This window comes from Aspergillus aculeatus (genome assembly GCF_001890905.1).
Source record: "Aspergillus aculeatus ATCC 16872 unplaced genomic scaffold ASPACscaffold_2, whole genome shotgun sequence".
Taxonomy (NCBI): Eukaryota; Fungi; Ascomycota; class Eurotiomycetes; order Eurotiales; family Aspergillaceae; genus Aspergillus; species Aspergillus aculeatus.
Window position 1 is genome coordinate 416,852 of NW_017962977.1, and position 25,374 is coordinate 442,225.

The 25,374-nt window shown below is 52.3% G+C and overlaps 7 protein-coding genes across 7 annotated transcripts; 4 read left to right on the top strand and 3 right to left on the bottom strand.

The window, feature by feature from the left end:
* Positions 1-1,212: 1,212 nt before the first annotated feature.
* On the bottom strand, positions 1,213-3,120 carry ASPACDRAFT_56853 (uncharacterized protein; the record flags this gene model as incomplete). The annotated part of the gene is made up of 1 exon (XM_020203179.1): positions 1,213-3,120. One exon carries the CDS (start codon positions 3,118-3,120, stop codon positions 1,213-1,215), a length of 1,908 nt encoding a protein of 635 aa, XP_020059783.1.
* Positions 3,121-5,633: 2,513 nt separating this feature from the next.
* Positions 5,634-10,397, bottom strand: ASPACDRAFT_75040 (Arf family guanine nucleotide exchange factor SYT1). Its single transcript, XM_020204356.1, has 3 exons — positions 9,562-10,397; positions 8,263-9,492; positions 5,634-8,210 (listed from the first exon to the last, which is right to left on the bottom strand). Exons 1-3 carry the CDS (start codon positions 9,986-9,988, stop codon positions 5,686-5,688), a joined length of 4,182 nt encoding a protein of 1,393 aa, XP_020059784.1. The 5' UTR covers positions 9,989-10,397; the 3' UTR covers positions 5,634-5,685.
* A 3,307-nt stretch (positions 10,398-13,704) lies between these two features.
* ASPACDRAFT_111239 (uncharacterized protein) lies at positions 13,705-16,253 on the top strand. Its single transcript, XM_020195525.1, has 2 exons — positions 13,705-14,339; positions 14,406-16,253. The coding sequence occupies exons 1-2, from the start codon at positions 13,947-13,949 to the stop codon at positions 15,765-15,767; spliced, it is 1,755 nt and encodes a 584-aa protein (XP_020059785.1). The 5' UTR covers positions 13,705-13,946; the 3' UTR covers positions 15,768-16,253.
* A 643-nt stretch (positions 16,254-16,896) lies between these two features.
* Positions 16,897-18,992, top strand: ASPACDRAFT_75043 (dicarboxylic amino acid permease agtA). Its single transcript, XM_020204357.1, has 5 exons — positions 16,897-17,089; positions 17,149-17,206; positions 17,262-17,268; positions 17,322-17,482; positions 17,533-18,992. The coding sequence occupies exons 1-5, from the start codon at positions 16,954-16,956 to the stop codon at positions 18,845-18,847; spliced, it is 1,677 nt and encodes a 558-aa protein (XP_020059786.1). The 5' UTR covers positions 16,897-16,953; the 3' UTR covers positions 18,848-18,992.
* A 623-nt stretch (positions 18,993-19,615) lies between these two features.
* Positions 19,616-20,581, top strand: ASPACDRAFT_1862788 (uncharacterized protein; the record flags this gene model as incomplete). The annotated part of the gene is made up of 1 exon (XM_020197804.1): positions 19,616-20,581. The coding sequence occupies one exon, from the start codon at positions 19,616-19,618 to the stop codon at positions 20,579-20,581; it is 966 nt and encodes a 321-aa protein (XP_020059787.1).
* Positions 20,582-20,656: 75 nt separating this feature from the next.
* Positions 20,657-22,746, bottom strand: ASPACDRAFT_22096 (uncharacterized protein; the record flags this gene model as incomplete). Its single annotated transcript, XM_020199085.1, has 5 exons — positions 20,657-20,903; positions 20,971-21,686; positions 21,733-22,432; positions 22,481-22,584; positions 22,672-22,746. 5 exons carry the CDS (start codon positions 22,744-22,746, stop codon positions 20,657-20,659), a joined length of 1,842 nt encoding a protein of 613 aa, XP_020059788.1.
* A 785-nt stretch (positions 22,747-23,531) lies between these two features.
* Positions 23,532-24,590, top strand: ASPACDRAFT_49635 (intradiol ring-cleavage dioxygenase; the record flags this gene model as incomplete). Its single annotated transcript, XM_020202266.1, has 1 exon — positions 23,532-24,590. One exon carries the CDS (start codon positions 23,532-23,534, stop codon positions 24,588-24,590), a length of 1,059 nt encoding a protein of 352 aa, XP_020059789.1.
* Positions 24,591-25,374: the final 784 nt, after the last annotated feature.

Below are 25,374 nucleotides of genomic sequence, written 5' to 3' on the forward strand. Positions count from 1 at the left end.
GTCTGTAGTTAGTATTATGCCGCATTCTGATACAAAAAAGCCAGCTAAAATCTCTCACCATGAATACTGTTCATCACGTGGTAATCGTATCTATCGCAAAGAGTCCCAGCCAGGATGGGGCCTGTACGCGCGGCCAGGGTATAGGCCACCCCAAGGCCCAAAGACAAGAGGGATCCTGGTTCCGAACCGAGAAATTTCACCCATCCGCCCGAGGGAGTCAAAACCATGCGTGGTACTTGTAACGTAGCAAACACAAGTCCGCAATGCCGTACCTCCCCGGTGGATAGTATCCCCGAGTATGAAAAGGTAGAGTCGCCGTGGAGGTTGTGTCCAGCAGAGCATAGACAAAGGCACAGTACATGCCACCGATGAAGATGCGTTTGCGCAGTAAGCAGCTGTAGAAACTAGGCGCAGGGATGCGAATCTTGGTAGAGGTGTATAGAAGAGAATGGTATCTATCGAGAAGCGAGGCTCATTCCGAGTTAGGGTCCGTAGGGTCGAGGCCGGCCAGTATCCCGCAAGTTCAATGGAGTTGCCCGCGGCAGAAGTCATGAAAATTGTTGAAGCTCGCCAACGATAGCCCCATTCTTGCTCTGACATGATCGAGAACAGTATGGATCACGGTCTTCATGGGACTGGGTGGGGTCAGTCTGGAGAAAGCTAAGGTGAAGAGTCTAGGAATGGATGGGCGAGATCCAGACTATACGCCATACTTGCCTTACAAGATATCTACCTCAAGTCATCCGACTATACCACAACGGGCTAAACATCTCTTGTCCATACGCATCCCTCAACAAGGACAAACCTTTCAACGCATTGTTATTCATTTTCCAGGGTATTACTCCCAAGGCAGTACTTTCCGGTTTCCGAACCCTCGGAGTTTGATCCAGAAAGAACGAGTCATCTCTATGGTCTTGTCCAAGGCTCCTTGAGGAAGCCTGGATGTCTCTCCAAGCTAGGTAGTCTGGGGCAGGAACCAGTCAAGTGGAGATTGGGGAAGGACGACTCACAGTTGTTCTCTGCAGCCTGGGTTAACGGAAATGAAAATGTACTAGACTCTCAGTCGGAACCCGTGGTGAACAGGGACTTCTAGAAAGGATGGAAGAGAGCCACGGAGGAACAGGGAATGAGCGGTAGACGAGCTCCATTACAATTACAAAGTAGGTGGATTGATCTAAGAATAAGTTTTGCATTGATTGTTCTAAAACAAAACTACTTAAGTCGGCGATCTACAAAGTCCCTCTGCCACTCTGGCGGCTCTAGGTGCTCCGTGCGATAATTAAATCTATTCCACTCGCGTTGACACTCCTCCCTCCACCAGAGGTCCTCACCCTCATGCCAGTTCTCTTCGAACTGTGGAATCGAACTTATCTCGCTGAGCTCATCCAGTTGCCTGATCTTTTCCATCCATTCGTCGGTAGATGATGGAGTGATCGACCTCTGGTGCTTCTTGGTTTGCGACACTTGTCGCCATAAGTATGCCGTCCACTCGGCTTCGCAATCGTCGTGTATCACGGTCGAGCTACCTTCTGATTCATAGTCTGTGTGCATGTCCTGGTCTTGTTCCTTGGCCTTCATCTTCTGCATGTGCTGAGCTTGTTCCGGTGCCTTCAATTTCTGCATGTCTGGGACGTTGACCTTCGTGTCATGAATCTCCGCCTTCGTGTCCCGAGCCTGTTCCAGTGCCTTCATCTTCTGCATGTTCTGGACGTTGTTCTTTGTGTCCTGAATGTCAACCTTCATATCCTGGACCGTGACCTTCCTATGCTCAATGTCCGCCTGCATGTTCTGAGCCTGTTCCGGCGCCTTCACCTTCTGTATGTTGGTCTTCAAGTCGGGAGCATCGGCCTCCATGTACTGGACGTTGACCTTCGTGTCATGAATCTCCGCCTTTATATCCTTGGTCTGTTTCGGTGCCCTTGTCTTCTGCATGTTGGTCTTCAAATCGGGAGCATCGATTTGCATGTCGTGGACGTTGGTCTTTGTGTGTTGATTATGCCGAGCCTGTTCCTGTGTCTTCATCTGCTGAATGTCGTCCTGCATATCCTGGACGTCTGTGTATATGTCGTGGACGACTTCCTGCAACTTATCAACAACTGTCTGCATGTCCTGGACGTCTGTCTTTGTGTCCTGAATATCCTGAGCATGTTCCTGTGCCTTCATCTCTTGAATGTCGGCCTGCATGTCCTGGGCGTCTGTGTTTATGTCGTAGACGACTTCCTGCAACTCATCGACAACTGTCTGCATGCCCTGGACGTTCGTCTTCATGCTCTGGATACCTTCCTGCATAACCTGAGCCTGTTCATGTGCCTTCGTCTTCTGAATGTCTGCCTGTGCGTTCATCTTCTGCATGTCGGCCTGCATGTCCTGAATGTTGGTCTGTATGTCGAAGACGACTTCCTGCAACGCATAGACGACTGTCTGCATGTCCTGAGCCTGTTCCTGTGCCTTCATCATCTGAATGTCCGCCTGTGCCTGCATCTTCTGCATGTCGGCCTGCATGTCTTGAACCTGTTCCTGTGCCTTCATCCTCTGAATGTCCGCCTGTGCCTTCATCTTCTGCACCTCTGCCTGTGTTTCCTGAAGGCTGGCCTGCATACCCTGTACATATTCCTTGAGCTTCTGAGCGTCGGTCTGCAGGTTTTGAGTACGTGCCTCGGTCATTTGAATGTCGATCTGCATGTCCTGGACGTTGATCTGAATGTCCTGGACGTTGGTCTGCATGTCCTGGACGTTGCTCTGCATACCTTGAACATGTTCCTTGAGCTCCTGAGCGTCGGTCTGCAGGCTCTCGGCGTGTTCCTTGACCATCTGAGTGTCGGTCTGCATGCCCTGAGCGCTCGCCTCGATCATCTGGACATGTGCCTGCGTGTCCTGGACAATGGCCTGCATCTCCTGCATCATGTCTTCCAGGCTGCTGCGAACGATGTCCTTCAATTCATCGCGCAAGATATCTCGAATGTCTTGCCGAACAGTTGTCTTCATCACATCGTGAATCAAATCTTTGAGTTTGTGGACCTCCGACTCGATGATGTCGGTAGGCACCTTCAGCTTCCAGCTGTCGAGGGCTGGCTTTCCAGTTCTGAGTCCTAGGGACCCGATGGGGTTGACCACGAACATGGTGTCGCGATCTAGGATCTGCGATCCGAGGAGGGGGTGTTCGGTCGAGGTCAAGATAGGGTGTGAGGTGGAGCGTGAGGGAGAGGTTAAAACAAGGTTCAAAGATTGTTGGAAGTCAAGAAAGGGATTTCTGATAGTGCTCATAGAACACAAACTGATTTCTGACAATGGTCTGAGAGAGTCGTAATTCTGAAAGTGCTTGTAAAGCGCAGAATGGGGTTGGTAAATGGGGGTAGAGAGGATGGTTGGGGAAAAGAAGTCGACGATGGGAATCGACCGGGGGGGGAGGGAGGGATATCGTCGTCGACCTGTTCCATTGTTGCGTTAATACTGAAGGAAGGAGCACAGCAAGTCGGTAGATAATTAGGGCAAGTACGGTTAGGGGAGGACGAGGAGGAAGAAGATGGAGGAAGGAGAAGGAGGAAGGCGAAGCAGAATACAACAGCAGAGAGAAGGGGCCGGAAAAACGACGGTACAGTACGCGGTACACCATACTGCAATACCAAGTGGCCGTTCATTAAGAATATCAAGGAGGATGGGTGTTCAAGAAGAACTAGTTGTCGAAGAGGACGAGTTTTCAAGGACGAGCGAAGATGGAGAAAGAATTAGGGCTGATATTTCCTGTAGAGTGGACTAGCGAGTGCCGGAATGACAAGTACAGGGCTATCCCGCGGAGAACAATCGAGCTTATTGACTTGAGGTCTATGGAGAATGAGCTACTATTGAACAACGCAGAGCAGCATAGGTATAGGCAGGTCATGGTGGGTAAGCTGTAATAGTCCGATATCGATGGGATGGTAGATGAACAGGTGTACCCGCCCCTTGTGGCCAATTTATCTTTCTCGATGACATTTTTATAATGTCTTCGCAAGGCAAATATATCAGACAGCCTGGTCAGAATCTTGAGCCAATGGATTGCAAGAGCAAGTCTCATCTACCATTCTCGATGACTCTGTTCTAATGCCTTCGTAAAGTAAATATGTCAGACAGCCTGATCGAAACTTTGTGAGTCAATACGAAAGCAAGTGGACACTCAACAGTTCCATCCCAGCCGTGGCGCGTAAGAATTTCCGAGAGAGTTCACCTGAAGCTCCCAAATTCGCTGCCTGTATCGAACACCTTTGGCAGTTCTGGATCATCTATTCAATGCACAATTCACCACAGAAATCATAATTGGATTGCATATACACCAGCAAGGGAACCTATCTACAGTACTTTCAAATAAAATTTGAGTGTCAAGCATATGATAGAGACTCATCTCTCAAGCCAGACCCCCATCCCAGCCCGTCACACTGCACCAAGACACAAATGAACAAACCGCGACAACCCTACACCGCAACAACAGACCACCCACCATTTCCTAGAACAACATACGCAACAGCCTACTTTCTCAGTACCTCAAACACTTTTGGTAATGTCTCCCGCCCTCACTACCGTGCATACAGCATGACAGCAATCCTCTCCAGCTTGCATTTCCCTGGCTCAAGCGCCACAACCAACACCCAGTCCTAACCAAGGCACGCAGACTTGCGCTACCACTGTTCCTGACTTTGTTCTAGGTATACAACTTCGCTCTAGGTATAGACATTGCTTCTAGATATATGCATTACCTAGCTCCCACGAATACCCAATGCCCTCCGCTCAACCCGCCCAACACACGCAGCACATCGCCCACCCCACCCTTCGACCAACATCCCCAGCTGACGCCCAGATTTCAGGCACTACACCTCCCTTGCTCAGTCACGGAACATGTCTCCTTCATCCAGAGGCTCTGCATTCTGTGCACAATCATTAACCCGTGATTGACGCCCTTTGCTTCGTACGCTCACAGCCACTGCTAGCCGGTATTACCACCCGAACTACCTGCATATATCGTAGATATATACTATACAACAAACAATAAGCGGATTCCGTCTCAATGAACTTTTGTCTTTCATCATCTGCATCTTTTGTGGTAACGAGCTACTTTCCTATCGCTCCTCTGTTTTCTCAATTTGTTTCATTGCTATAGAGGTTGGTGCTGACGTCTACTAACTACATGCTACGCAGTCTTGTTCTGCCGCAATGTTCCGCTCTCCGGCCCGGCGCGTGGCCGATTGGAATAGACGCGGCCTTTCGGCATCGATCAATCCATTTCCATTAGATCGCAGAGTTCTTTCGTCGTACGTGACAATCGCGGCTATCGACATCAGATGAAAAATATCTATTGTAAGATTCCTTGTATTTTGTATTATCCAAGATCATGCCACCATGTGCAAGGTATGAATGCTAAGTACGGTATATCAACTCAAGTTTCAACATAGTCGATCAAACTGTCCACCCAACCAACTCAAATGCATGCATACTCAGGGCTTCGAATCAAGACCCATAAAAGAATCATGGTATCAGTATCATAAACGGCGCGGGGAGGGAGCCCCACGCATGCTCTATCAGTTTGAGTTGAGGAGGCCGTCGGCATCTCCAAACACACACGAGGAAGTCAAAGAGAAAGAAGATGAATAGGGGTATAAAGTCGTAAAAAAACAAGAAAAGAAAAAGAGAGAGCTTAGACAAGGGTGGGGCTTTTTATGCGTGGACGGCTTGCTCGGGTGAGCTAGGAGGTAGTTTTGGAGGTGGTGGTTGCTCGTCAATGGCAGTGCTGCTACCGGCTTTGGGGGACATAGGCTCGTCGATGATGCTCAGAGGCGCGTCTTGAGTAGCGGTGGGAAAGGAGACTTCAGACATCTTGACACTCGAATCGGCAACATCATCGTTCTCGCCCTTCTTTTCCTCAGGGATAAGAGTCTCAGAGGCCTCCTTGAACTCCTCCGTCTCATCATAGAAATGAACACTTTCGCGCGCTCCAGGGCTGGTACTCCGCAAAGAGTGCGGGTAGCGTGGATGTAAATTGGTTTCAGAGGTGATGGACTCGCCACCGCTGCCAATAGCTGGGTCTGATGCTCGCGGCTCGTCTGACGGTGTGGGTTTCCGCAACTTCAAGCGCTCCTCCGGCGGCATATTCTGCCATTCGCTCCCGAAGGTGACGATCGAGGCCTTCTTGCCGTGTACCGTAAAGCTGGCGGACTTTCGCGACAGACCTTCACCATCATGCGTACCTTGCGCATCCTCGAGCGCGGCCAGGCTGGATGCTGAGTCGCGTGCTTTCTTGCTTCGTGGGTGGTTTCCGTGTACGCTGGGCGCATCGCGAAGGGTGCGGTGTAGACTGCGTCGGATTCGACTTGTGCGATCGAACGAGGGCCTAGGTTGCGTGTCCTCGTGCTTCGATTCAGTTTCGGTATCCTTAGAGGTAAGGGACGGCCTTCGCGAGGCTTCTAGGAGACCAGTTTCCCGTAGGATGCGCTCTTCGCCTTCATCGAAACTATTGGGCACGGTAAGCTTAGATGCGTGGGACCCCAGGCTCACAACATCCATTCTGCTGGCAGCACTAAGAACAGAAGCCTCCCGAGTGAGTCGGCTTGCACGATCAGGGGAACTTGACATGGCACGTTCCTTGGCAGCGTCAACAGAAAGACGCCTACCAGCGCGATCAGGCTGATCAAACGAAGCGAAGGATGCCGGAATGCTCGGCCTTCTCACATCCGCCGAGGTAGGGTGTGATGGTGGCTGAGAGATCGAAGGTGGTTTTGCAGAGCTTGGATGTGGAGAAGCTTCCCGAATGGGGGAGGTGACTTGAATGGTCCCGGCTTCCTCGTACGGTCCCTCTACAGCATTGCTAGCGCTCGGAGCAGGAATCTGGAGCTGAAGGCCTTTTGGTTCAGTCGTGGGCGGGGCCTCTTTCACCTCCTCACCCAAATCTCGAACAAGCACCTCCCTGTAGCACCTGGTACGCCATATGTCCTGTCTCACCCATTTAAGCTTCGCGGCCATGCGACCAGCCGCCATAATGACCTGTTCGCGGGCCCTAGAGTTCACGGGAGTCAGCACCTGTAAATGCCTCGCGTTCCGCAATAGATCATCGAGCTGCCTCTGGCTGACGAATAATTTCTCGTTGGCCTCTCGAATTTTGTAACGCATTAATTGAGCCTGTGATGCGAGCAAGTCCTCGCCCATGTCGGCCGCAGGATTCGGGGACGGTGGTTCCCTGTCTGTCAAAGACGCAGAGGAGCCCCTGCGACTCATGCGATTGCGCTGTGCCTCGTAGTTGGTTGCTATCATCCCTTTGCTTGGAACACCAGTGGTCTTGAACGCGGCCGCATAATTAAGTTTTGCCAGCCAATCATTCATGTCAGCTTCCGAATTGGCCAGGAAGACCTCTTCAAGGGCGTTCGAGCGGACATAAACAAACGCATTCTTATGCTTCTTGTAACCAGAGTCAAGCAAAGCAACAGCGTCTTCTGTCGGCATCATGCCATCAGGTTTGAAGTCGGTCAGAGGGGGCTTGAAGGTAACGGCCCGACGGCGACCTTCCTTGACGTGTGACTCGTGTTGGTGGATGAGGGACTTAACCCAGTTGACGTCCCGGAAAAAGTACAATTTCGAGAAAGTAAGAAGAGCGCCCCATTCCTGCCACGGAGATCGGGCTTTTTTCTTCTTTGGGTCTTTGCGCCAAAGCAGACCGACCTTTGCCACTTTGATGTCGACTAGACCTGGGCTCGAGTCAATCGGGTTCTCCATACTGGACGGCATGAAAGCGTCGGGGCGGGATCGGGCGGAGACGATCTGCAGGACCGCAGATCTTGAGAATGCTCGATGGAGACCTTCTATGTCCGGAGGTCCTTCCGTGCCATCACAACGATAAGTATCGTCGAGGTTCATGACATCCTTCAGACTTGGGCGAAGGGAGTCGAGCTTGTTGTCCATGATCAAGGTATAAGGATCTACTGGCTCTTTACCCAAGTGATCTGAGCTGGCGGTTCTGAATAGAGCTCGTCGGGGCTTTGGGAGATGACGTCCATTGAGGTTGGTGTCCTCGATATGGATGAAGGGCGTATAGGAGATGTTCTCATAGAAGCATTCAAGGATGTCCTCTGATATGCCTTCCCCTCGGGTGTTCCTCACATAGTCCGGCTTTTGCATTTTGCGCTTGTTGTTCTTGTTGAAAACATCAGTGTGCAGAATTAGGATCGAGAACGCGATAAAGTATGCCTGGTCTACAGTTTTCTGAAGTCAGCTCAGTACAAATCAGGGAATCAAAGCTAGTACCTGGATTTGCGAAGATACCAGGATTACATTCGTGGTATCGATCCGCAAAGCTTTGGAGGAATCTGTCAATCTGCTGCGTCTCCTTTGGTAATTCCACCTCCATCAATAGCTTTCGAATGGCCATGTCAATTGGGTCGCCAAAGAACGAGAATCCCCGCATGTACTTGCGCAATGCGGTTTTGTGAAAGTCGTCATTTGCTTGTGAGAGCACACTAGCGATAGCGCTTTTTGAAATCGCAGCTTCCAAACGCTCTAGGTACGTGGCTGGCGTATCATCCTCCTGCCTGGCCGGATAGGATGGCGTTTTCGAGACAGGAGTATCTGCGCCTCGGGCAGCAGGTGAACCACTGCGAGGATAGGGTGGCTCGGAATTCTGTCGGAGTCGTTGGGGGATGTTGAAAATATCGCCAAAGCTTTTGCGCCCGCTAGTCGAGGTCGACGTACGTCCGGAAGGTGTAAGATGAGGCGATGCCTGCTGCTCACTGGAACGTATGTTCGCCAAAGAGTCCAACGTTGACGAACGCGCGCGTGTAGTCAAGGGGTTTCGGTTCCTGGTCGAGGGCGTTGAACGAGCGGAGTGGGTCGAGTTGGCGGAGTCATTCCTCAAAAGAGGCGGTCGTGGGGACGCAACGCCTGCGGAACGAGAAGGAGACGGTAACGGGGAGATGTTGTCTTGCTCTTGCGCATCTGGTGTGGTTGGCTTGGGGCCTGTTTGACAATTCAAGGATTTGGGAGTGCGACCGTTCATCGATTGTGACGCAGTGGGTCTGGGTGGTAGGGGGAACAGAGGGTTGCGGTTTCGTTTCAAGCGTGGCATACGGAATCGTTTCGCGCTGGATATTGAGCCTTCATTGGAGGGTACTGGACGGGCAGCTCCGTGATCACCAGAGCTCTGGTCCGACCGAGAAGACTCGGAGAACCGCACGTCAACCACCGAAGAACGATTAGACTCCGCCAGATGATCCCGCCCGTTACTCCAAATCGATGTAGTCGATAAACGACCTGGCTCCTCACCGCTCACACGATAAATCGAGCGACTGGTATCCGCGGCTTGTGATCCTGTCGAAGACTGGGCGACATATCGTGGTCTTCCATGGAGACTACCTTGCTCAAGAGGGAGTTCTTCCGTCGAGGCCTTCTTGTTATCCGGGAAGAATTTGAACTTCGTCTTACGCTTGACCGGCTCGTCGATTTCATGACCCGTCGGAGCAGTCGTGATGATAGTCGGAGCTAAGAAAGAGACCCCGGCGAATGGTTAGCGAGAGGCTCGTAATCAGAGCGATAGCAAGAATGACTCACGTGGAAGTTCGGGCACAGGAGGTATATCGTTCTCTCCTTTGGCATAAGACTTGAACAGCTGAGGGTCCGACGCGTGGCGGAGTCTCATGAAGCTGAAGCGGTTTATGCGCCAATTGGGACCGCTCCCCGGCAAAGGTGAATGGCCCGTATTTCTCGGTCTCGGGCTTGCGTCATCGGTGCGACTGCGTGTTCCTGTGAGACCATTGTTTCCCTGTCCTTCATTCGCCTGTTCGTCGAATTCTGGGCCGGCCAGAGAAGGTGAGCGAGGGGCCGACTCGGAGCGTCTTGGGTTGAGTGCGGTCGTGGAGAGTGTGGGACGTGGTATTTGTTCGCTATGGCGGGATTGTGCGTTTGGCTCGAACAAGTAGCTCCGTCGCTTGGCTTCATTGGTATCAGAAGAACCGATCCGTAACCCCTTCCAGTGCATAGTGAGCGTGTTTCCGGCGGACGTTTCTTTGGGTAATCCTGCAGCGCAACCTATCCAAGAGACCCATTCGATTGTGTATGAAGTTCTAGTCACTGATTTCACCGCGCAGAATGTACAACACCCTATGAAACTGGGGCTGCGGGAACCTGTCGATGGTAGGGATACTGTGCGAAGACGTCACTGCGGATCAAACCGATTTGCATCGCGATCGCCTCGAAAGGGGAATATCAAGCCGGGCGACAGTACAAAGACTAGGGGGAGGTCGTTGGGCAGCGGATAGCGAGGCCGTAAAAAGGGGGGAGGGGAGAGAGAAGGAGGGAGGAAAGGAGGCGGCGGGCAAAAGTCGATCACCGATGCAGAAATTCCCGTTTCAAAGTCAAAACTGTCGAAGCTCCCGGTAGGAGCTATTACATCGCCAGGTGAATGTGCGAATTCACTGTGTATCGAGGAATCGGGAAGAGGAATTGAAGTAACGCAGCGAGCGATCGGCCAGAAGACGGAGAGAGAGATGTGATGCTTGTCGTTGTTGGGTCGGGGCTTGTGCTGGTGGTGGTAAAGAAAGTTTGGCAGGCAAACAGGAGGGGTAAAGAAAGTCAACTTTTTGAGGGGTGTTTGAGGGGAAATGTCCAACAGAGACTGTTAGTGTGAGAATTAAGAAGAAAGAAAATGGGTATTAGACAAGGAATGATAAGAAAGAGAAAAGCGACTAGAAGACGGTGTGGGGGGTAAGATGAGAGAAGGCCGAGACGAAGGGGGGGGAAGAAGGGTGGTTGGCAAGGTAAGGATAAGCTGGCGATGCTGACGACGGGCGGCGGAAGTGGAGGACTGGATGGAGTGCGTGTGTATGGATGGATGGACGGATGGCCTAGGAGCCTGAGGAGGAGGCCCGCCGAGAGCAGGATTCCAGAAGAGTGACTAGTCTTATTAAGTTCCAAGTTGGCTGTTCCTAAAGGACTACCGGGCCGAGATTCACACGTGCGGGTAGGTACGGTAAAATGGTAAGGTAGTAAAGTAGTACAGCAGTAGCTACATACAGAATTAAATCTACTAGCTAGGACACCACAGGGCTGGCTGGTTAGCTCCCATTTTCAGCCCCTGTAGGATTCCTCTTCCCTGATCCGGCACTTGTCTGCTTCTGCATCTGCCATTGACTATACTGTGTAGATATTGTGCGGTGTACTCCATATAGTTTCGATAATATGTCTCATCTGGAAGCACGGGTGAAACTGCCCGTGGTCCCAACATTGTTTCTATCTTTATCAATGGGCCAGCGACCCTGACAGTTCTGGCGTGCGTTATTCTGATAGAGTGCTTGTATATCCCATCCAAATATAGAGAGACACGGGTGCATGGATGGATCTGGTAGAGATTGCACTCTACCCTAATTTCTCCCCTAGCCAGGATTTGCTCTCGGCCCCTTTTCTTCCCTAAACATGGGCTATTTCTAGGGATTCATTGCTGCCAAATATAAACTTGAGAGAAATTATTTGAATTTCATTTCATTCAATTGCTCACTAAATATAAATGAAAAAATGGGTAAGAGCTGAACATTTAGCATTTGTATACTTGTAACCTGGCACTGTGCACAAAACTGTAATGTGGAGGACGTACAGTACCAAGGGTACTCCGTACAGTACTCCGTACAGCACACGCAATCCGCAAGGCCCAAACTTATACCCACTCACGTGATCGATGTTCTGGCCACGTCAGGCGCCCCAATTGTCGTCATCTGTCCCTTTTCCCCTTGTGTCCCCTTCACTCATTTGTTCGCAGCTCGAATGTATCCATCTCCCTTTCATGCCCACCAAGTGGCCTTGTTCTCTCGTTAAGTCTTGGGGAAAAGTCTCTTATCCACACTCTCCGCTCCCCACCATCCACTTATGTCAAGAATCAGCATGGTCATTAGAGCCTTGGAAGACGTTGTACCGGCACATTCCAATTGGGCAATTGCGGACCCCCTTCCCTTCTCTCTCTCAGCCGCGAATGGGTGAAGGATACTTGGGGAAGTGGATGGCTACTAGGGAGGTAGGGCCTGGCCAGCCGCCCCTTCCTCTCGAACCAAGGGCCACGAAAGGAACCGAACCACCACACTAAATTCGTCCCCTTTATATCGGTCCTGAAGGGTTAGCTATGCAATGTGATTTATATAAAGTCAACCCGATTATCTGTTCGGCCTTCTTCGGCTTCCGCATGCGAGATGGTGTCAAGTATTAGGCTTGGCAAGAACTCTCTCGGGGTTTTGGTTTTTTATTATTATTGATAGGGGATAATTAATACGTTAGACGTAACTACCGCTCAGCTGTCAGGATTAATGTTTCGTGGGGGCTAGACCCAATGCTTTTTGAACGCGACCATCCTATCGTATTCCATTTACAGCTCAATTCAACCTGCATCTCAAAGAGACAAGGTGAAATAAATCGACCGTTACATTTCGAACAAGAAGATATCATGGGTTTTGGGGGTATCTGGTGTAAGATTAATGCCGGCCGCTGCCGTTACGGGCATATATCACTGCAAAAGATCGCAAACGACGCAGACCCACAAACGCAGTATCCGATATCTGAACCGTCAAAGGTAAGCCATCGACAAAATGTTCGATGTGCCTGGGCCGTCGAGCTATCGTCTATTGATAAGGTCTTAAACCTGTTCTAGAAGAAACGATTTGATTTCTCCATGGGTGGTGCATGCAGGCCGCAACCGGCCGCAGCAATTCTGCAGGGTCAGGGAAAACTCCATGAAAATTCCCTTCACCGCCATTAGGATGCTTCTATCTTCTTTCACCGAAGGCAAGGGAATTCTGAATTTTCTTGATTTCCTTTTGTACTTCACCGCACAGGAAGGGCGCTGCGAAAAAGAACGAGACCACGTTATTCCATGATATGAGTGTTGCAGGGTAGGACGAGTCCATATAACAATAGGTAGTCTGTCATGCACACCGTCGGATCACCTGGGTTTTGTTGTTCGCATACAGCTTGTCGTTGTCTATTTCCTCGCTTGTTGTTTCACACGATAAAGGTGAGGATGAATCGGATGGCGCTGAAGTCCTGCGGGAAGCTTAGGAGAATGCGAGGTACGCGATCTTTCGAGTTTCGGTTCGTGTCAAGGAGAAGCGACGGTGATAGAGAAAATGTGATGCTGGACATCAGTGACATAATCCTTTTCTCGACAAGAAGCGCTGGAGTCAGAGCTAGATAGCGACTCTCTTCGTACAAAAACAGCGAGCTGTTTTCCGCTCAGCGCAGTCCAAGTATGCAAGTATGAGAGCAAGAGCACTGGCATGCAAGAGGGCACCTTTCTGCAAAAGGCTAGCTCAAAGTGACCTTCCGGGTCGGTCTAGTCGAGCTGGGATTAGTGGCCGGCCCTGTCAGTCAGCGGAGTCGATAGAGAATTTGGCAGACGATGATGAGGATCAAGGCGTACTAATCCGCTGTTTGCTAATGGACGGCTCGACACAATGGCTCAATTGACACGCTTGGGTATTTCTATATGGCCCACCTCAATATCTGTGTTCTTATATCTCGTCATTCGACGTTCAAAATGCCACCAAGGACAATTATCTTGTAATCAGAGTACAGTGTGTTGAGGCTGCCTACTGTCCGAAAGGCGGATTTATATTTTAAAGAATCTGAGCGAAACAACCGTGATGAACATCAGGGAGAAGCACGAGTCTCAGATTTTAAATGATAGTCAAGCTTAAAAGTGACATTTGATATCGATGCTTCCAATTGAAATGATCGGCAACCCACGGTGCTATTTTGTGTCTCTGATGCCTGAGGCAGAAAGCTCAGCCTCGCCGTTGCCGTCATTCTCACACCCTCGGCTCTTCAACCTTCTTTTCTTCTCACTTCACTGCAATCAACCTTGCTATCGCTCGAGTATTCCGCCAGACATTCGTCTGGGGAATTGATGTGCCACCAAGGTCACTCGTAAATTTTCGGTGATGCACCTAGCATTCGCCATGCGCTATTTTCTGTTTCTAGTCCTCCTGCTGGCCGCAACGGTCGCCCTGGTCTCCGCCGTTCCCGCAGGCTCTAGCATCACTCCACCGCCGCCGATCGAGCCCGTTCAAATTCTATCCTTCCAGCCACCCGATACCCGAAGGCCATGGACTCGGTTTCGAGACTGGGTCATTGAGGCGATATGGAGTATACCAAAGTCCGCCAGCAGTTCACTGCGCGGACACTCCCCGCCTCCCCAGGCTCTGGCGCGATACGGCAGCGATGTGGTTCTACGGTTCACCCTGCGCAACGAGGATCAAGCGGAAGCACTGGCTCAAGCAGCTGATATCTTGTTCCTTGACGTCTGGGCGTCGACGCCCCAATTTGTCGATATCCGTTTGGCCCAGGAAGTGGTAAGTCTTCGACTGATTGATTACTGATAACATGCACCCGACGCTGATGACGCTTGCGGCGCCTAGATTCCCTCACTTCTCGGCTTATTACCCGCCTCCCTCCACACTGCCTACACCCCCTTGATCGATGATCTAGCACACAGGATTTATGCCTCTTACCCGAGTCGCAGACCGGTGGGGCTCAATGGACAGTCGGGTTATATCCCCTCAGGTCGGCAAGCCACGCAACTCGGCGATGTCTTTTTCCACGAATACCAACCCCTTGGCGTCATTGTGCCCTGGATGCGTCTGATGGCTTCAATGTTCCCTTCCCATGCGCAGATGACCAACGTGGGAATATCCTATGAGGGCCGAGAAATTCCCGCACTCCGACTGGGTGTAGGCAGCAATCGTGACAAGAGCCCCACGCCGCGCAAGACCATCCTCCTCGTCGGGGGGAGTCATGCTCGTGAATGGATCAGTACTTCGACAGTGAACTACGTTGCCTACAACCTGATCACCAAGTACGGTAAGTCCAAGGCGGTCACCCGGCTGCTGGAGGACTTTGACTGGGTGTTAGTGCCCACGCTCAACCCCGACGGCTACGTATACACCTGGGAGACGGATCGTCTCTGGCGCAAGAATCGCCAACAGACCAGTCTGCGATTCTGTCCTGGGCTGGATCTCGATCGGACATGGGATTTCCAATGGGACGGCGAGCGGACGCGCTCCAACCCCTGCTCCGAGAATTATGCGGGAGACGAGCCATTCGAGGGGTTGGAAGCACAGCAGCTGGCTCAATGGGCTCTCAATGAAACGCAGAAGAACAACGCTGAGATTGTCAGCTTCGTGGATCTGCATTCCTATTCGCAGCAGATTCTGTATCCTTTTTCATACTCGTGTTCGTCTGTCCCACCTACCCTGGAAAGCTTGGAAGAGCTTGGCCTCGGGCTGGCCAAGGTCATTCGATTTGCCACGCATGAGATCTATGATGTCTCATCGGCGTGTGAAGGCACGGTCACCACGCGAGCGCCGGATAGTGGACGCTTCTTCCCCATCGGTGGATCCTCGGGTGGTAGCGCTCTTGACTGGTTCTACCACCAGCTACACGCGACCTATTCTTATCAGATCAAGCTCCGCGACCGTGGTAGCTATGGTTTTTTGCTTCCCGCGGAGCATATCATTCCCACGGGGAAAGAAATCTACAATGTGGCCTTGAAGTTGGGATCCTTCCTTATCAAGGGGAATGCCTTTGAAGTCGACTGGGAGGCCGAGATGGAAGACATCGGAGTGGTTGCTACGTCGGAGGATGATTTTAAGCCTGTTACTGGAGACGACCTGTCTGTAGTCGATGACGAGGCCACGGCCCACGACACTGACCCAGACGAACCGGAGGAATGGGAGGTGGTGGATTGGGCGGAGCAACATTCGTTCGAGTTCCGTCGGTGATCGAGTTGTCTTTACAGAAAAGTCTGCACTTGCGATTTGTTTCTTTCTCCACCCGGGGATGATACCTAGCTAATGGCTTGGGACGATGATTCTACGACTATGACTAATGATGTTTGTTTGGCAGCAAGGGATGAACCAGGAACCGGTGTATATTTTTTTTATCTTTTGGTACAATCTATGACTGTTGATATCTGACCGGGATGACTTTATCACTATGTTTCACTGTTTTCACCATGGCCATCTTCTGGTTCACTTAAGTAATGCTATGGATAGATGCGGCCGTTCACGATGCTTCAGGCACCGAATCTGTGCGAAGTCTTGCCCTCGTGTCTTGGCCATGTAAAAGGTTTTTGGGTGCCAAGCTGGCTATCGCTTCAATTTACCAGGAAGTCAGAGAGTTTGGTCAGGTTACACTGATAGAGGGGAGAGGGGCGAAATTGGCAGACGATTAGTGGGTGAGATGAGTAATGGGTTGTGAGCGGGGAGGGATATTATCAATTTACACATATTGTGGATGGGGGGTGCAATGATAAGCGGCGGCGGCGGACGGTGATAAGCGGTGCTTGGCGGGATAAGCAGAGGCAATGCATTGGGTAATGCCAATCCTGCCAAGCCCGTTCCCCGCGGGGTGTGATTAAAGCCTGACAGAGAGCCGTGGTTGACGGGAGGAGAGAAGTCTTCCACATGAATCTATCAACAAATATTATCATGCTCGGTGACTGTATAGGAATACTCACAATCTGAGAAGCTGGACGAGGCAATGTATCAATTTTTCCAAATGCAGCCAGCATGCAAAGTGCCAAGGGATCCGCCTCGGGTCCAGACCACACCCACCGGTGAATGGTTGCGATAATGCAAAGAGAGCAAGTGCGGTGCCTCGTGGATGGGATGAGCCGCAGAGAGGGAATAGGGAACAGGGGCCGACGCCTATCATCGGCTGTCCAATACGGGCTACCTACCCAGTCAGATGTCATATCATATCCCACCTTCCAATGTTACCTCCCCCGGCCTGAAGATCAGCCTAGTTCCTAACAGTCGCCGCGCTATTTTCTTTTTCTCACCCCCCCCTGGCTCACTTTCTCCATCGCTCTCTTTTCTATTCTCTTTACTTTTCAACCTCTCGCTTCTTCCTCCTGGTAACGACTATCACACTAACTCACAGTCTACACTTCAGCTATCTCCTCAGATGGGCTACAGAGAGGAGCCCCTCTTCAAAGAGGGCTATGCGACCGATGTACTTACGGCGGAGGAGAGCACAATCCAAGCACCTGGTGACAATGAGCTCCATCGTGCTCTCAAAGCCCGCCACATCACCATGATCGGTGCGACCCTGTTCTGTTCGGCTGCACATGTCATTGGGAAACTAATCCAGGGTCTCTAGCGATCGGCGGGGCCATTGGAACAGGTCTCATCATCGGAACCGGATCTGCTCTTGCAAAGTAAGTTCTTTCCCGAAAGCTGTGTGCGAAGGGAGTGAGCTAACTTTTCCCTCAGAGCTGGTGTAGGTGACTGCTCGCTCCGAATATCACAGATCAACATCTGACGCGCATCTAGCCGGCCTCTATCCTCATCTCTTACTCTATTGTCGGTCTTGTTGTCTACATGGTCATGTGTGGTCTGGGCGAGATGGCTGCCTGGCTGCCGTTGTCTTCGGGCTTTACTGGTTATGCTGTTCGATTCTGTGACCCGGCACTGGGCTTTGCTATGGGCTATACGTACGTTGAGTTTAAATGCTACCTGGGTCCGTTGCACTGACAGCAAGCAGGTACTGGTTCAAATACATCATCGTCACTCCCAACCAACTCACCGCAGGCGCACTCGTCATATCCTACTGGATCGACAAAGAACGAGTCAATCCGGGCGTATGGATCACCATATTCCTCGTGTTGATCGTCTCGATCAACTACTTCGGAGTGCGCTTCTTTGGCGAGTTCGAGTTCTGGCTTTCGTCATTCAAGGTCGTCGTGATTCTCGGGTTGATACTGCTGTCTTTCATCCTCATGCTCGGGGGCGGCCCGGACCACGACCGAAAAGGGTTCCGCTACTGGAAGAACCCCGGTGCATTCAACACCTACATTGACGACGGACCAGCCGGTCGGTTTTACGCTTTCTGGGCGACCATGGTCTCTGCCACGTTCGCCTATCTGGGTACCGAGCTGGTGGGTGTGACGGTTGGCGAAGCGGAGAACCCCCGCAAGACCATCCCCAAGGCCATCAAACTGACCTTCTACCGCATCGTGGTGTTCTACATCCTCAGTGTGCTGCTCGTCGGCACTTTGGTCCCGTACGACTCGGACGAGCTCATCTTCGCCACGAAGCAATCCTCCTCGGCCGCCGCGTCGCCGTTTGTGGTTGCCATCGTGCTCGCCGGTATTCCTGTCCTCCCGCACATTCTCAACGCCTGTATCTTGCTGTTTGTTTTCTCCGCGGCCAACTCGGATCTTTACATCGCTACCCGTACCATCTACGGGCTGGCCAAGGAGAACAAGGCCCCTAAGTTTCTGGCCAAGACCGACCGGCGCGGTGTGCCGATCTACGCACTGGGAGTGTGCGCGGCAATCGCGTGCATCGCGTACATGAACGTCTCCTCCGACTCCAAAGTGGTGTTCGGCTACTTCGTCGACCTCGTCACGATTTTCGGACTGCTGACCTGGGTCTCGCTGCTGATCACGCACATCTACTTCGTGCGGGCGCGCAAGGCCCAGAACGTGCCCGTCAGCGACCTGGCGTACCGCGCGCCGTTCGGGGTGTACGGATCCTACGCCGCCTTGGCGTTTTGCATCCTAATCTGCCTGACGAAGAGCTTCGACGTGTTCACCCACAACAAGAAGTGGGGCAACTTCAACTACAAGACCTTCATCACGGCGTACCTGGGCATCCCGCTGTATCTGTGCCTGATCGGCGGGTACAAGCTAGTGACGCGATGCTCCGGGGTGGATCCCCACCAGGCGGATCTGTGGAGCGGAAAGGATCAGGTGGATGCAGAGGAACGGGAGTATCTGAGGCGGAAGGCGATTATGGAGGAGCAGCACCAGGGGGCGAGTTGGTTCTATCGGAAGTTTGTGGCGTGGTTGTTTTAGGTGGGGGGAGCAGTCAGTCATGTGGAGGAGCAACATATGGGGTAATGAGCTATGACATTTCTTTCTACTTAGGAGACAGTGAGTAATGACAGTTCTGGAGTAGGTCTAGATGAAAGGATTTGCATGAGTAGTACGCAGTGGCAGTAGCAGATTGTTAACCCCGCCTACCTCCGAGAATTGTCCAGTCTACGTGTTTGACAGCTAGATTGGCAATGCAAGACATACATACGTAGTTTCGGCTGTTGTGGGACCGAGGGGAATAACTCCGACCCGGGGGGGCTGCAGACTCCGACGGGGAGATGGTGTGTGGCTACCAAACCCGCTTCCGTTTCAGACGCGGCCCCCAAATAGTGAGAAGGTCGCAACATCCGACGGTGGTTTGCTGCTTCTAATCGCCGGCTAAACCCCGCTGGTCAATCAACTCCACTGCTCCACTGCCCGCTCCACCACTGCGCCACTACTCAAGATGTATATACTGGCTATGCAATTGAGGTATATAAGCCTCTGCATCTCCTGAGAATCTGCATTCAATCCAATCCATTCAATCTAGAGAGTCCACCTCCACCATCACCACCAATCCTCAAACAGACACTACCCCCAAACCAAACCGGCAATTACTATACAACCACAACCACAGCCACCACCAATCTTCAAAAACAAAATAACACAACCAACCCAACGACGACACCACCAAACAACCACCACAACCACAACCACAACCACAACCACAACCACAACCACAACCACAACACAACACACCCCCCAAAAATGTCCTCCCCCTCACCAAAAACCCTCTTCCTCCTCGGCGGCAGCGGCTACATCGGCACCCAACTCATCCACCAAGCCACGCAGCCCCCCCACAACTTCACCCACATCCGGGCCCTCTCGCGCACCCCGCAAACCGACACGCACCTCGCCTCCCACGGCGCGACACCCATCCGCGGCGACCTCAGTTCCCATTCCACCATCACAGCGGAATCCCGTACCGCCGACGCCGTCATCTGCCTCGCGACCGCGTACACCTTCGGCCAAACCGCATCCTACGACGACCTCGGCCTACCGGAGGACTTCGCCGCGCTGGACGCCATCGCCGCCGGGTTATCCGGGAGTGGAAAGCCTCTTGCCCTGGCGAGTGGGACGCTGCTGTACGCGCCGCACCCGGAGGGGCGGGAGACGGACGAATCCTCGCCAGTGGATCCGAACCCGATCAACACCCGCTCCAAAACGGATGCGTATGTTCTATCCCTCGGGGAGAAGCACGGGTTCAAGGCGATGAGTGTTCGGCTGGCGCCGTTTGTGTACGGGCGGGGCGGGAGTGGGCTGGGGAGTTTTATGCGGCAGGCGCAGGTGACGGGGTCGTTTGTGACGGTGGGCGGAGGGGGCAAGTGTACGACGACGGTGCATGTGGATGATGCAGCCGGTCTGTTTTTGCTGGCGGTCGGGAGGGGTGGGGCTGGGGAGACGTTTAACGCGAGTGCCGAGACGCGGGTGACCTTTGCCGAAATCTTCGGGGCGTTGGCGGAGGTGCTTGGGGTGAGGGTGGTGGATTTTACGGAGGCAGAAGCCAAGGAAAAGCTGGGCGAGATGGTGGCTAGGTTCTTGGGGACGGAGAATCGCGCGTCCGGGGACAAGGCCAGGAGGGTGTTGGGGTGGGTGCCTTCGGGGCCGGGGGTGTTGGAGGATATTCGGTCGGGGTCGTATACGGAGTTGGCCCGGGAGTTGAAGGGGAATTAGGGATTGGCATGTCTATGGTATCTTAATAATGTATGTGGGGACTTTTTCGTCGCTATCACGTTGAGTCACTAAATGTCATGCGGCCGCCCTTTCGGCCGCCTGTCGTGCTAGAAACATCAACCGCTTGATCAGGCACACGGTGAAATAGAACGGCGGAAAGCGCCCCCTCATGTCTGCTGACTCTTTCTTGTCTAATCCCACAAAAATATCCACCACGGTTTGCAGCAGTTGGATATCGTTCGCGTATGACGGCGCCGTGGGGTAGGTGATGAGGAATTTGAAGAGCGAGAAGACGCCGGTAAGGAGGAACTGGGCGTAGATCCTTGATCACTCAACGTCAGTGAGGGTGTATACAGACAAAAGAGCGAGGATGGAAGCACGCAACGTACCAGAAAGTATGCCAATTGAGGAACTCCCGCGTCCGACAAATGTAGACAAGAATTGACCGGGATTCTTGATGGAAGAGCTCGGCACTGGATGGCAGTATCGACCAGCTGGAATTGCTGTTGCTGCTGCCGACAGCGCCACTCGCCCCGTGGATCTTGCCAACAAGAAAATAAAAGTCCAGGTGGAGGCATACCCCCCGCAGACTCAGGTCGTGGAAGGTGTAGTTGGGTGCCGTCTCCGTGGCGAAGAGGTCCGGCCAGCAGCTGACCGGGAATGTGGCCTTGAGGTCGGTGAGCTCCTGATCCAGTTCGCGGATGTATTGCAGGCGACGCGCCTCAGGCTGAGCTCGAGCATGATCGGAGTAGAGCAGATGATAGACCTTGGATTTAAGGAGGGAGAGTCGGATGTCAGAGGGGAAGAGGAGTTCGTCGTTTGAAAGTGGCCGCGAGAAGAATTGGTGGTCGGAGGATGACAAGACATAGTTGTCCGGGATCTGCAGTTCGCAATCCACGTCGATGAAATGCGGCGAGCAGTTGTAGCGAATGACCATGTTCTTATCTGCACCGTAACAGAACCAGAAGAGAGCCCGGAGGTGTCTCCCTTCTGGTTCGTGGATGACGGAATATCGATGGCCGCCGAGGCTCAAAATCATTCGAGTAGCTAGAGATAGTAGCATTTGACCTTGTTCAACTTGAGCACCCGGCATCACGTACGTCATCTGTGCAAGTCAGCCGCATTCGCCTTGAAGACTCCAGGTGGCATACGATCAAGACAATAGTTTCCAGGCTCCTAATTGTGGGCTTCTCCATCAGGACTCTGGGCACGAGGCACAATGCAGCCTGGATGTAAGCATCAGGTTCAGCATCGACGAAAGCCGGATCGAGCCGATGCATTACACTCATCATCGCAGTGAATGCAAAAAGACATGCGAGCTTAGCTGCGGGAACGGTGCCATCTTGGTGATCCAGTATACCCTCCTGAATCAATTTGCTCAACGCATCAGCATTTGCAACTGGAAAGATAGAATAGAGCCCGCTCCTGGAATGGCGATTTATGGAGTGTTGGACCAGAGGCGTGGGAGGCCATTTGGGTGCAAGCGACCGTTTCGGACCTGTCCGTTCCTGGAAGCCCTGGAATTTGAGAGACTGTGCCGCCTGGGTAAGGAAATGGTCGAGATCGATTGGAGAGCCGGTCTTCTCGTAGACCGTAGAGAAGAACGACGAACGTTGAATGGAGCCGGCTTTCCCCACTCCGCAATGAGCAATCTCTCCTTGAAATGTTGTCAGAGAAGTGTCTAGATCGTAGCTGTCTGGAAGGTGGTCCAGAGTCATCAAGCAAAGCCAAGGGCTCTCCGAGATGTCATCGGAGTTACTTCGCTCGCTGCAGTCCGTGCGGGGCGAAGACCGGTGGACAGCCAATTGCGCTTCTAAGTCACGTATCCTCGCTCTGGCATCCTGGAGCTGACTGCCATATCAATTAGTGCTGGAGTATGGAGTTGGCGCCAGTACTTACTCTCGAAGGCTTTTTCGGGACAGGTCAGGTTGATCTGTGAAGGTGCACGGCACGCCGGCAAGACAACACGTCTCACAGCTAGGCTGGACATTATCGCAGCGGATCTAAAACGCCCTAGGGTCAGCACTTGATTGCGCTAATGCCACATCCGCTTGATGCAAAGTAACCACAAGATGAACGCAATTACTAACCTTTCTCTGCCTGCACAAATCACAAGCACTTCGGACCCGACCACCAGCACGTTGAGACGAAGATTGACCGCGCATGCTAGCTGGATATCAATAGCAAATCAGGGTTCTGATGGATCCACTGCAATGTTTCTGATTCTGGCGACACAGATTCCCTGAATGAGTCCGGGCTGCTCAGTCATCGGCACCTCAATTCCGACAGGAGTTGTGTGTTGCCTGGACCGCGGGGAGGGTCGAAGGTATACTCAAAAAAAGTCGACTTGACTGGATTTGGAAGCGGATGACTCAGCGGCATTGCTTGCGCCGATATTTGCAAAGGTTTTAAGCTGGGATCAACGCGGGGGAAAACATCCATGGTTGCAGCACGGTTGCAGAGGGAAGGCGGAAGTGTCGATCGTGGATAGACGGGCCCGAGACGCGGAAGCTGCCTAGAGCCAAGTCCGACACTGGATCCACATCCCGCCTAGATGCTTCATCTCGAATTCTCGACTAACATGCCTCCATCAATCACAGTCCCCCATTTCGTCAGCCAGGGCCTTCCTGACCTGCAATTGACATTGTTCTCATCGGTTCTATCTGTTATGCTCTATCTCAGTGAGAGCATACTCCGAAGAATCAGCCAAGATTGCCCACGACGACGATGACGCGTTCATGGGATCCGCGGAGCGGCATTGAGTATTGCAGCAACAAGGCGGAAAGTGAAGTCCATTGCATGGACACTGGAATTAATGATTGCAGGAGTCTTAGATCACGGAGTCCGAGAATATATAAAGGTCACGTCCATGGTCTTCGAGGGATTCAATTCCAGCAACCATTCCACAGTCTGATCGTCCTTCGAACCCCTTCGTCTCAATCAATTCAGAATGCAGATTCTTCAGCTCAAGCAAGCCATTGCACTCTCGCTGGCCGGGTTTGCCATTGCTCATCCTGGTGCTCATGAAGCTAGCTCTTTCACCGATGTCTCCAAGCGTGCGTTCCTGCACAATGCCCACCGGAGCCTGAGCCAATGCGCTGGACAGCTCGAGAAGAGAGGCGTGCATGAACGAGCTGCTTCCCGTCGCGCAGCATTGTTCGAAAAGTACAAGAAGCGCTCCCTCGGTCTCCGCGATACGGAGAAGGTGGTGAACACTTCGCACCACTCCTCCCTCCACGTGACGCCCAACACTTCTGAGTTAGAGCTGTTTTCGAAAGACCCAGTCTGCATCCTCGCTCCAGAGGGTGAAGTCGGTCCCTTCTGGGTGAAGGGTGAGCTTATTCGCCACGACATCTCCGATGGAGAAGCCGGCGTCCCCATCATCCTGGACGGTCAATTCATCGACATCAACACCTGCCAGCCCATCCAGGATCTTTACTGGGACGTCTGGAACTGCAACTCCACCGGTATCTACTCTGGAGTCCAGAGCAGCATGAACGGCAACGGCAACGACGCCTCCAACCTCGACAAGACTTTCCTCCGCGGTATTCAGAAGACCGACGCGGACGGTGTTGCTGGATTCAAGACAGTTTTTCCCGGACACTATTCAGGCCGCGCGACTCACGTCCATGTCATCGCCCACGTGGGCGCTCATGTCCTTCCCAACAACACGCTGACTGGGGGACACATTCCCCACGTCGGGCAGTTGTTCTTCGACCAAGATCTGATCTCGCAGGTTGAGGCTACCTATCCCTACAACACCAGCACGGTGGCTATCACCGAGAATGCGGATGATCACGTGGTCAAAGTTGAGACTGAGGATAGTGACTCCGACCCGTTCTTTGAGTATGCTTTGTTGGGTGATTCGATCGAGGATGGCATTTTGGCATGGATTACCCTTGGCATCAACGTTACCGCAAGCCATGACTCCAGTGCCACTTGGGCTGCGACTCTGACCTCGTCTGGTGGTGTCATCAACGAGGACTCTTCCAGCGGTGTGGACATGTAACAGTTGACACAATTTCGCACAACTCCGAAGGGGTAATCTCACTATGGTGGTTACAATCCATCTGCCTTCGACCAGAGACGTGATGTTGACCTTCAAGCGATATGGGGGTGAGCTTTTTGCTTCGATCAATGTACTTCTTACCTACTGGATATTAGTTAGCACAGAAGTCAATTTTATTTCTTCGATTTTGGTCATCTAATCGAAGCTTTCTGAGAGAGTTCTTCTCGTAATCTCAAATGAAACTTAGCGTGTAGTGCAAAGTTCAAGCGCTCGGTTTTAATCGGCTATCGTTCTTAGAGGAGTGCGTTCATTCGCGCGCCGGGTGGGGCAGTGTGTTAAAGCTCCATTTTAGGAAAAGACAAGCTGAGCCTCAGCTTGCTTGAGCCGGGGCTTCAAGCTATGACAGGCACGTTCCGGCGATGTATCTCGATGGATTGAACTGAGGACGAGTCGGTCGTTCGCATTGCAGGTCATGGCCAATTGGTCGCCGGGACGGCAGCCGTGGAAGCTGCTCGCATGGCTGCAGAAAGGATATCACCATCCCAGTATTGGGTGACATTACATGATCAGGAGCGGCCAAAATAAAATGGAAAGAGTAATGTGCCAGTGTACTTGCGTGTGACAGAATAGGATTGAGGAACGACTGGAATTGGGTGAGGGATTGTCTTCCCGCTCCACATGTATAGAGGGAAGGATTGGCACTAGCACTATTCGGGAAAGGCGCGATATGGCTGACATCAGCCATGGTCCGGCCGCCGCTTCTTCAGACCTCGTCTGAAGATTT

Excerpts from the sequence above, each read along its gene's own strand:
- ASPACDRAFT_75040 (XM_020204356.1), bottom strand. The coding sequence starts at position 9,988 with ATGCACTGGAAGGGGTTACGGATCGGTTCTTCTGATACCAATGAAGCC. Across the intron at positions 9,493-9,561 it reads TCCTGTGCCCGAACTTCCAC|CTCCGACTATCATCACGACT; the intron begins GTGAGTCATTCT and ends TCTCTTTCTTAG. Across the intron at positions 8,211-8,262 it reads TGGTATCTTCGCAAATCCAG|ACCAGGCATACTTTATCGCG; the intron begins GTACTAGCTTTG and ends AGAAAACTGTAG.
- ASPACDRAFT_111239 (XM_020195525.1), top strand. The coding sequence starts at position 13,947 with ATGCGCTATTTTCTGTTTCTAGTCCTCCTGCTGGCCGCAACGGTCGCC. Across the intron at positions 14,340-14,405 it reads TCCGTTTGGCCCAGGAAGTG|ATTCCCTCACTTCTCGGCTT; the intron begins GTAAGTCTTCGA and ends TGCGGCGCCTAG.
- ASPACDRAFT_75043 (XM_020204357.1), top strand. The coding sequence starts at position 16,954 with ATGGGCTACAGAGAGGAGCCCCTCTTCAAAGAGGGCTATGCGACCGAT. Across the intron at positions 17,090-17,148 it reads CCGCCACATCACCATGATCG|CGATCGGCGGGGCCATTGGA; the intron begins GTGCGACCCTGT and ends CAGGGTCTCTAG. Across the intron at positions 17,483-17,532 it reads GGCTTTGCTATGGGCTATAC|GTACTGGTTCAAATACATCA; the intron begins GTACGTTGAGTT and ends GACAGCAAGCAG.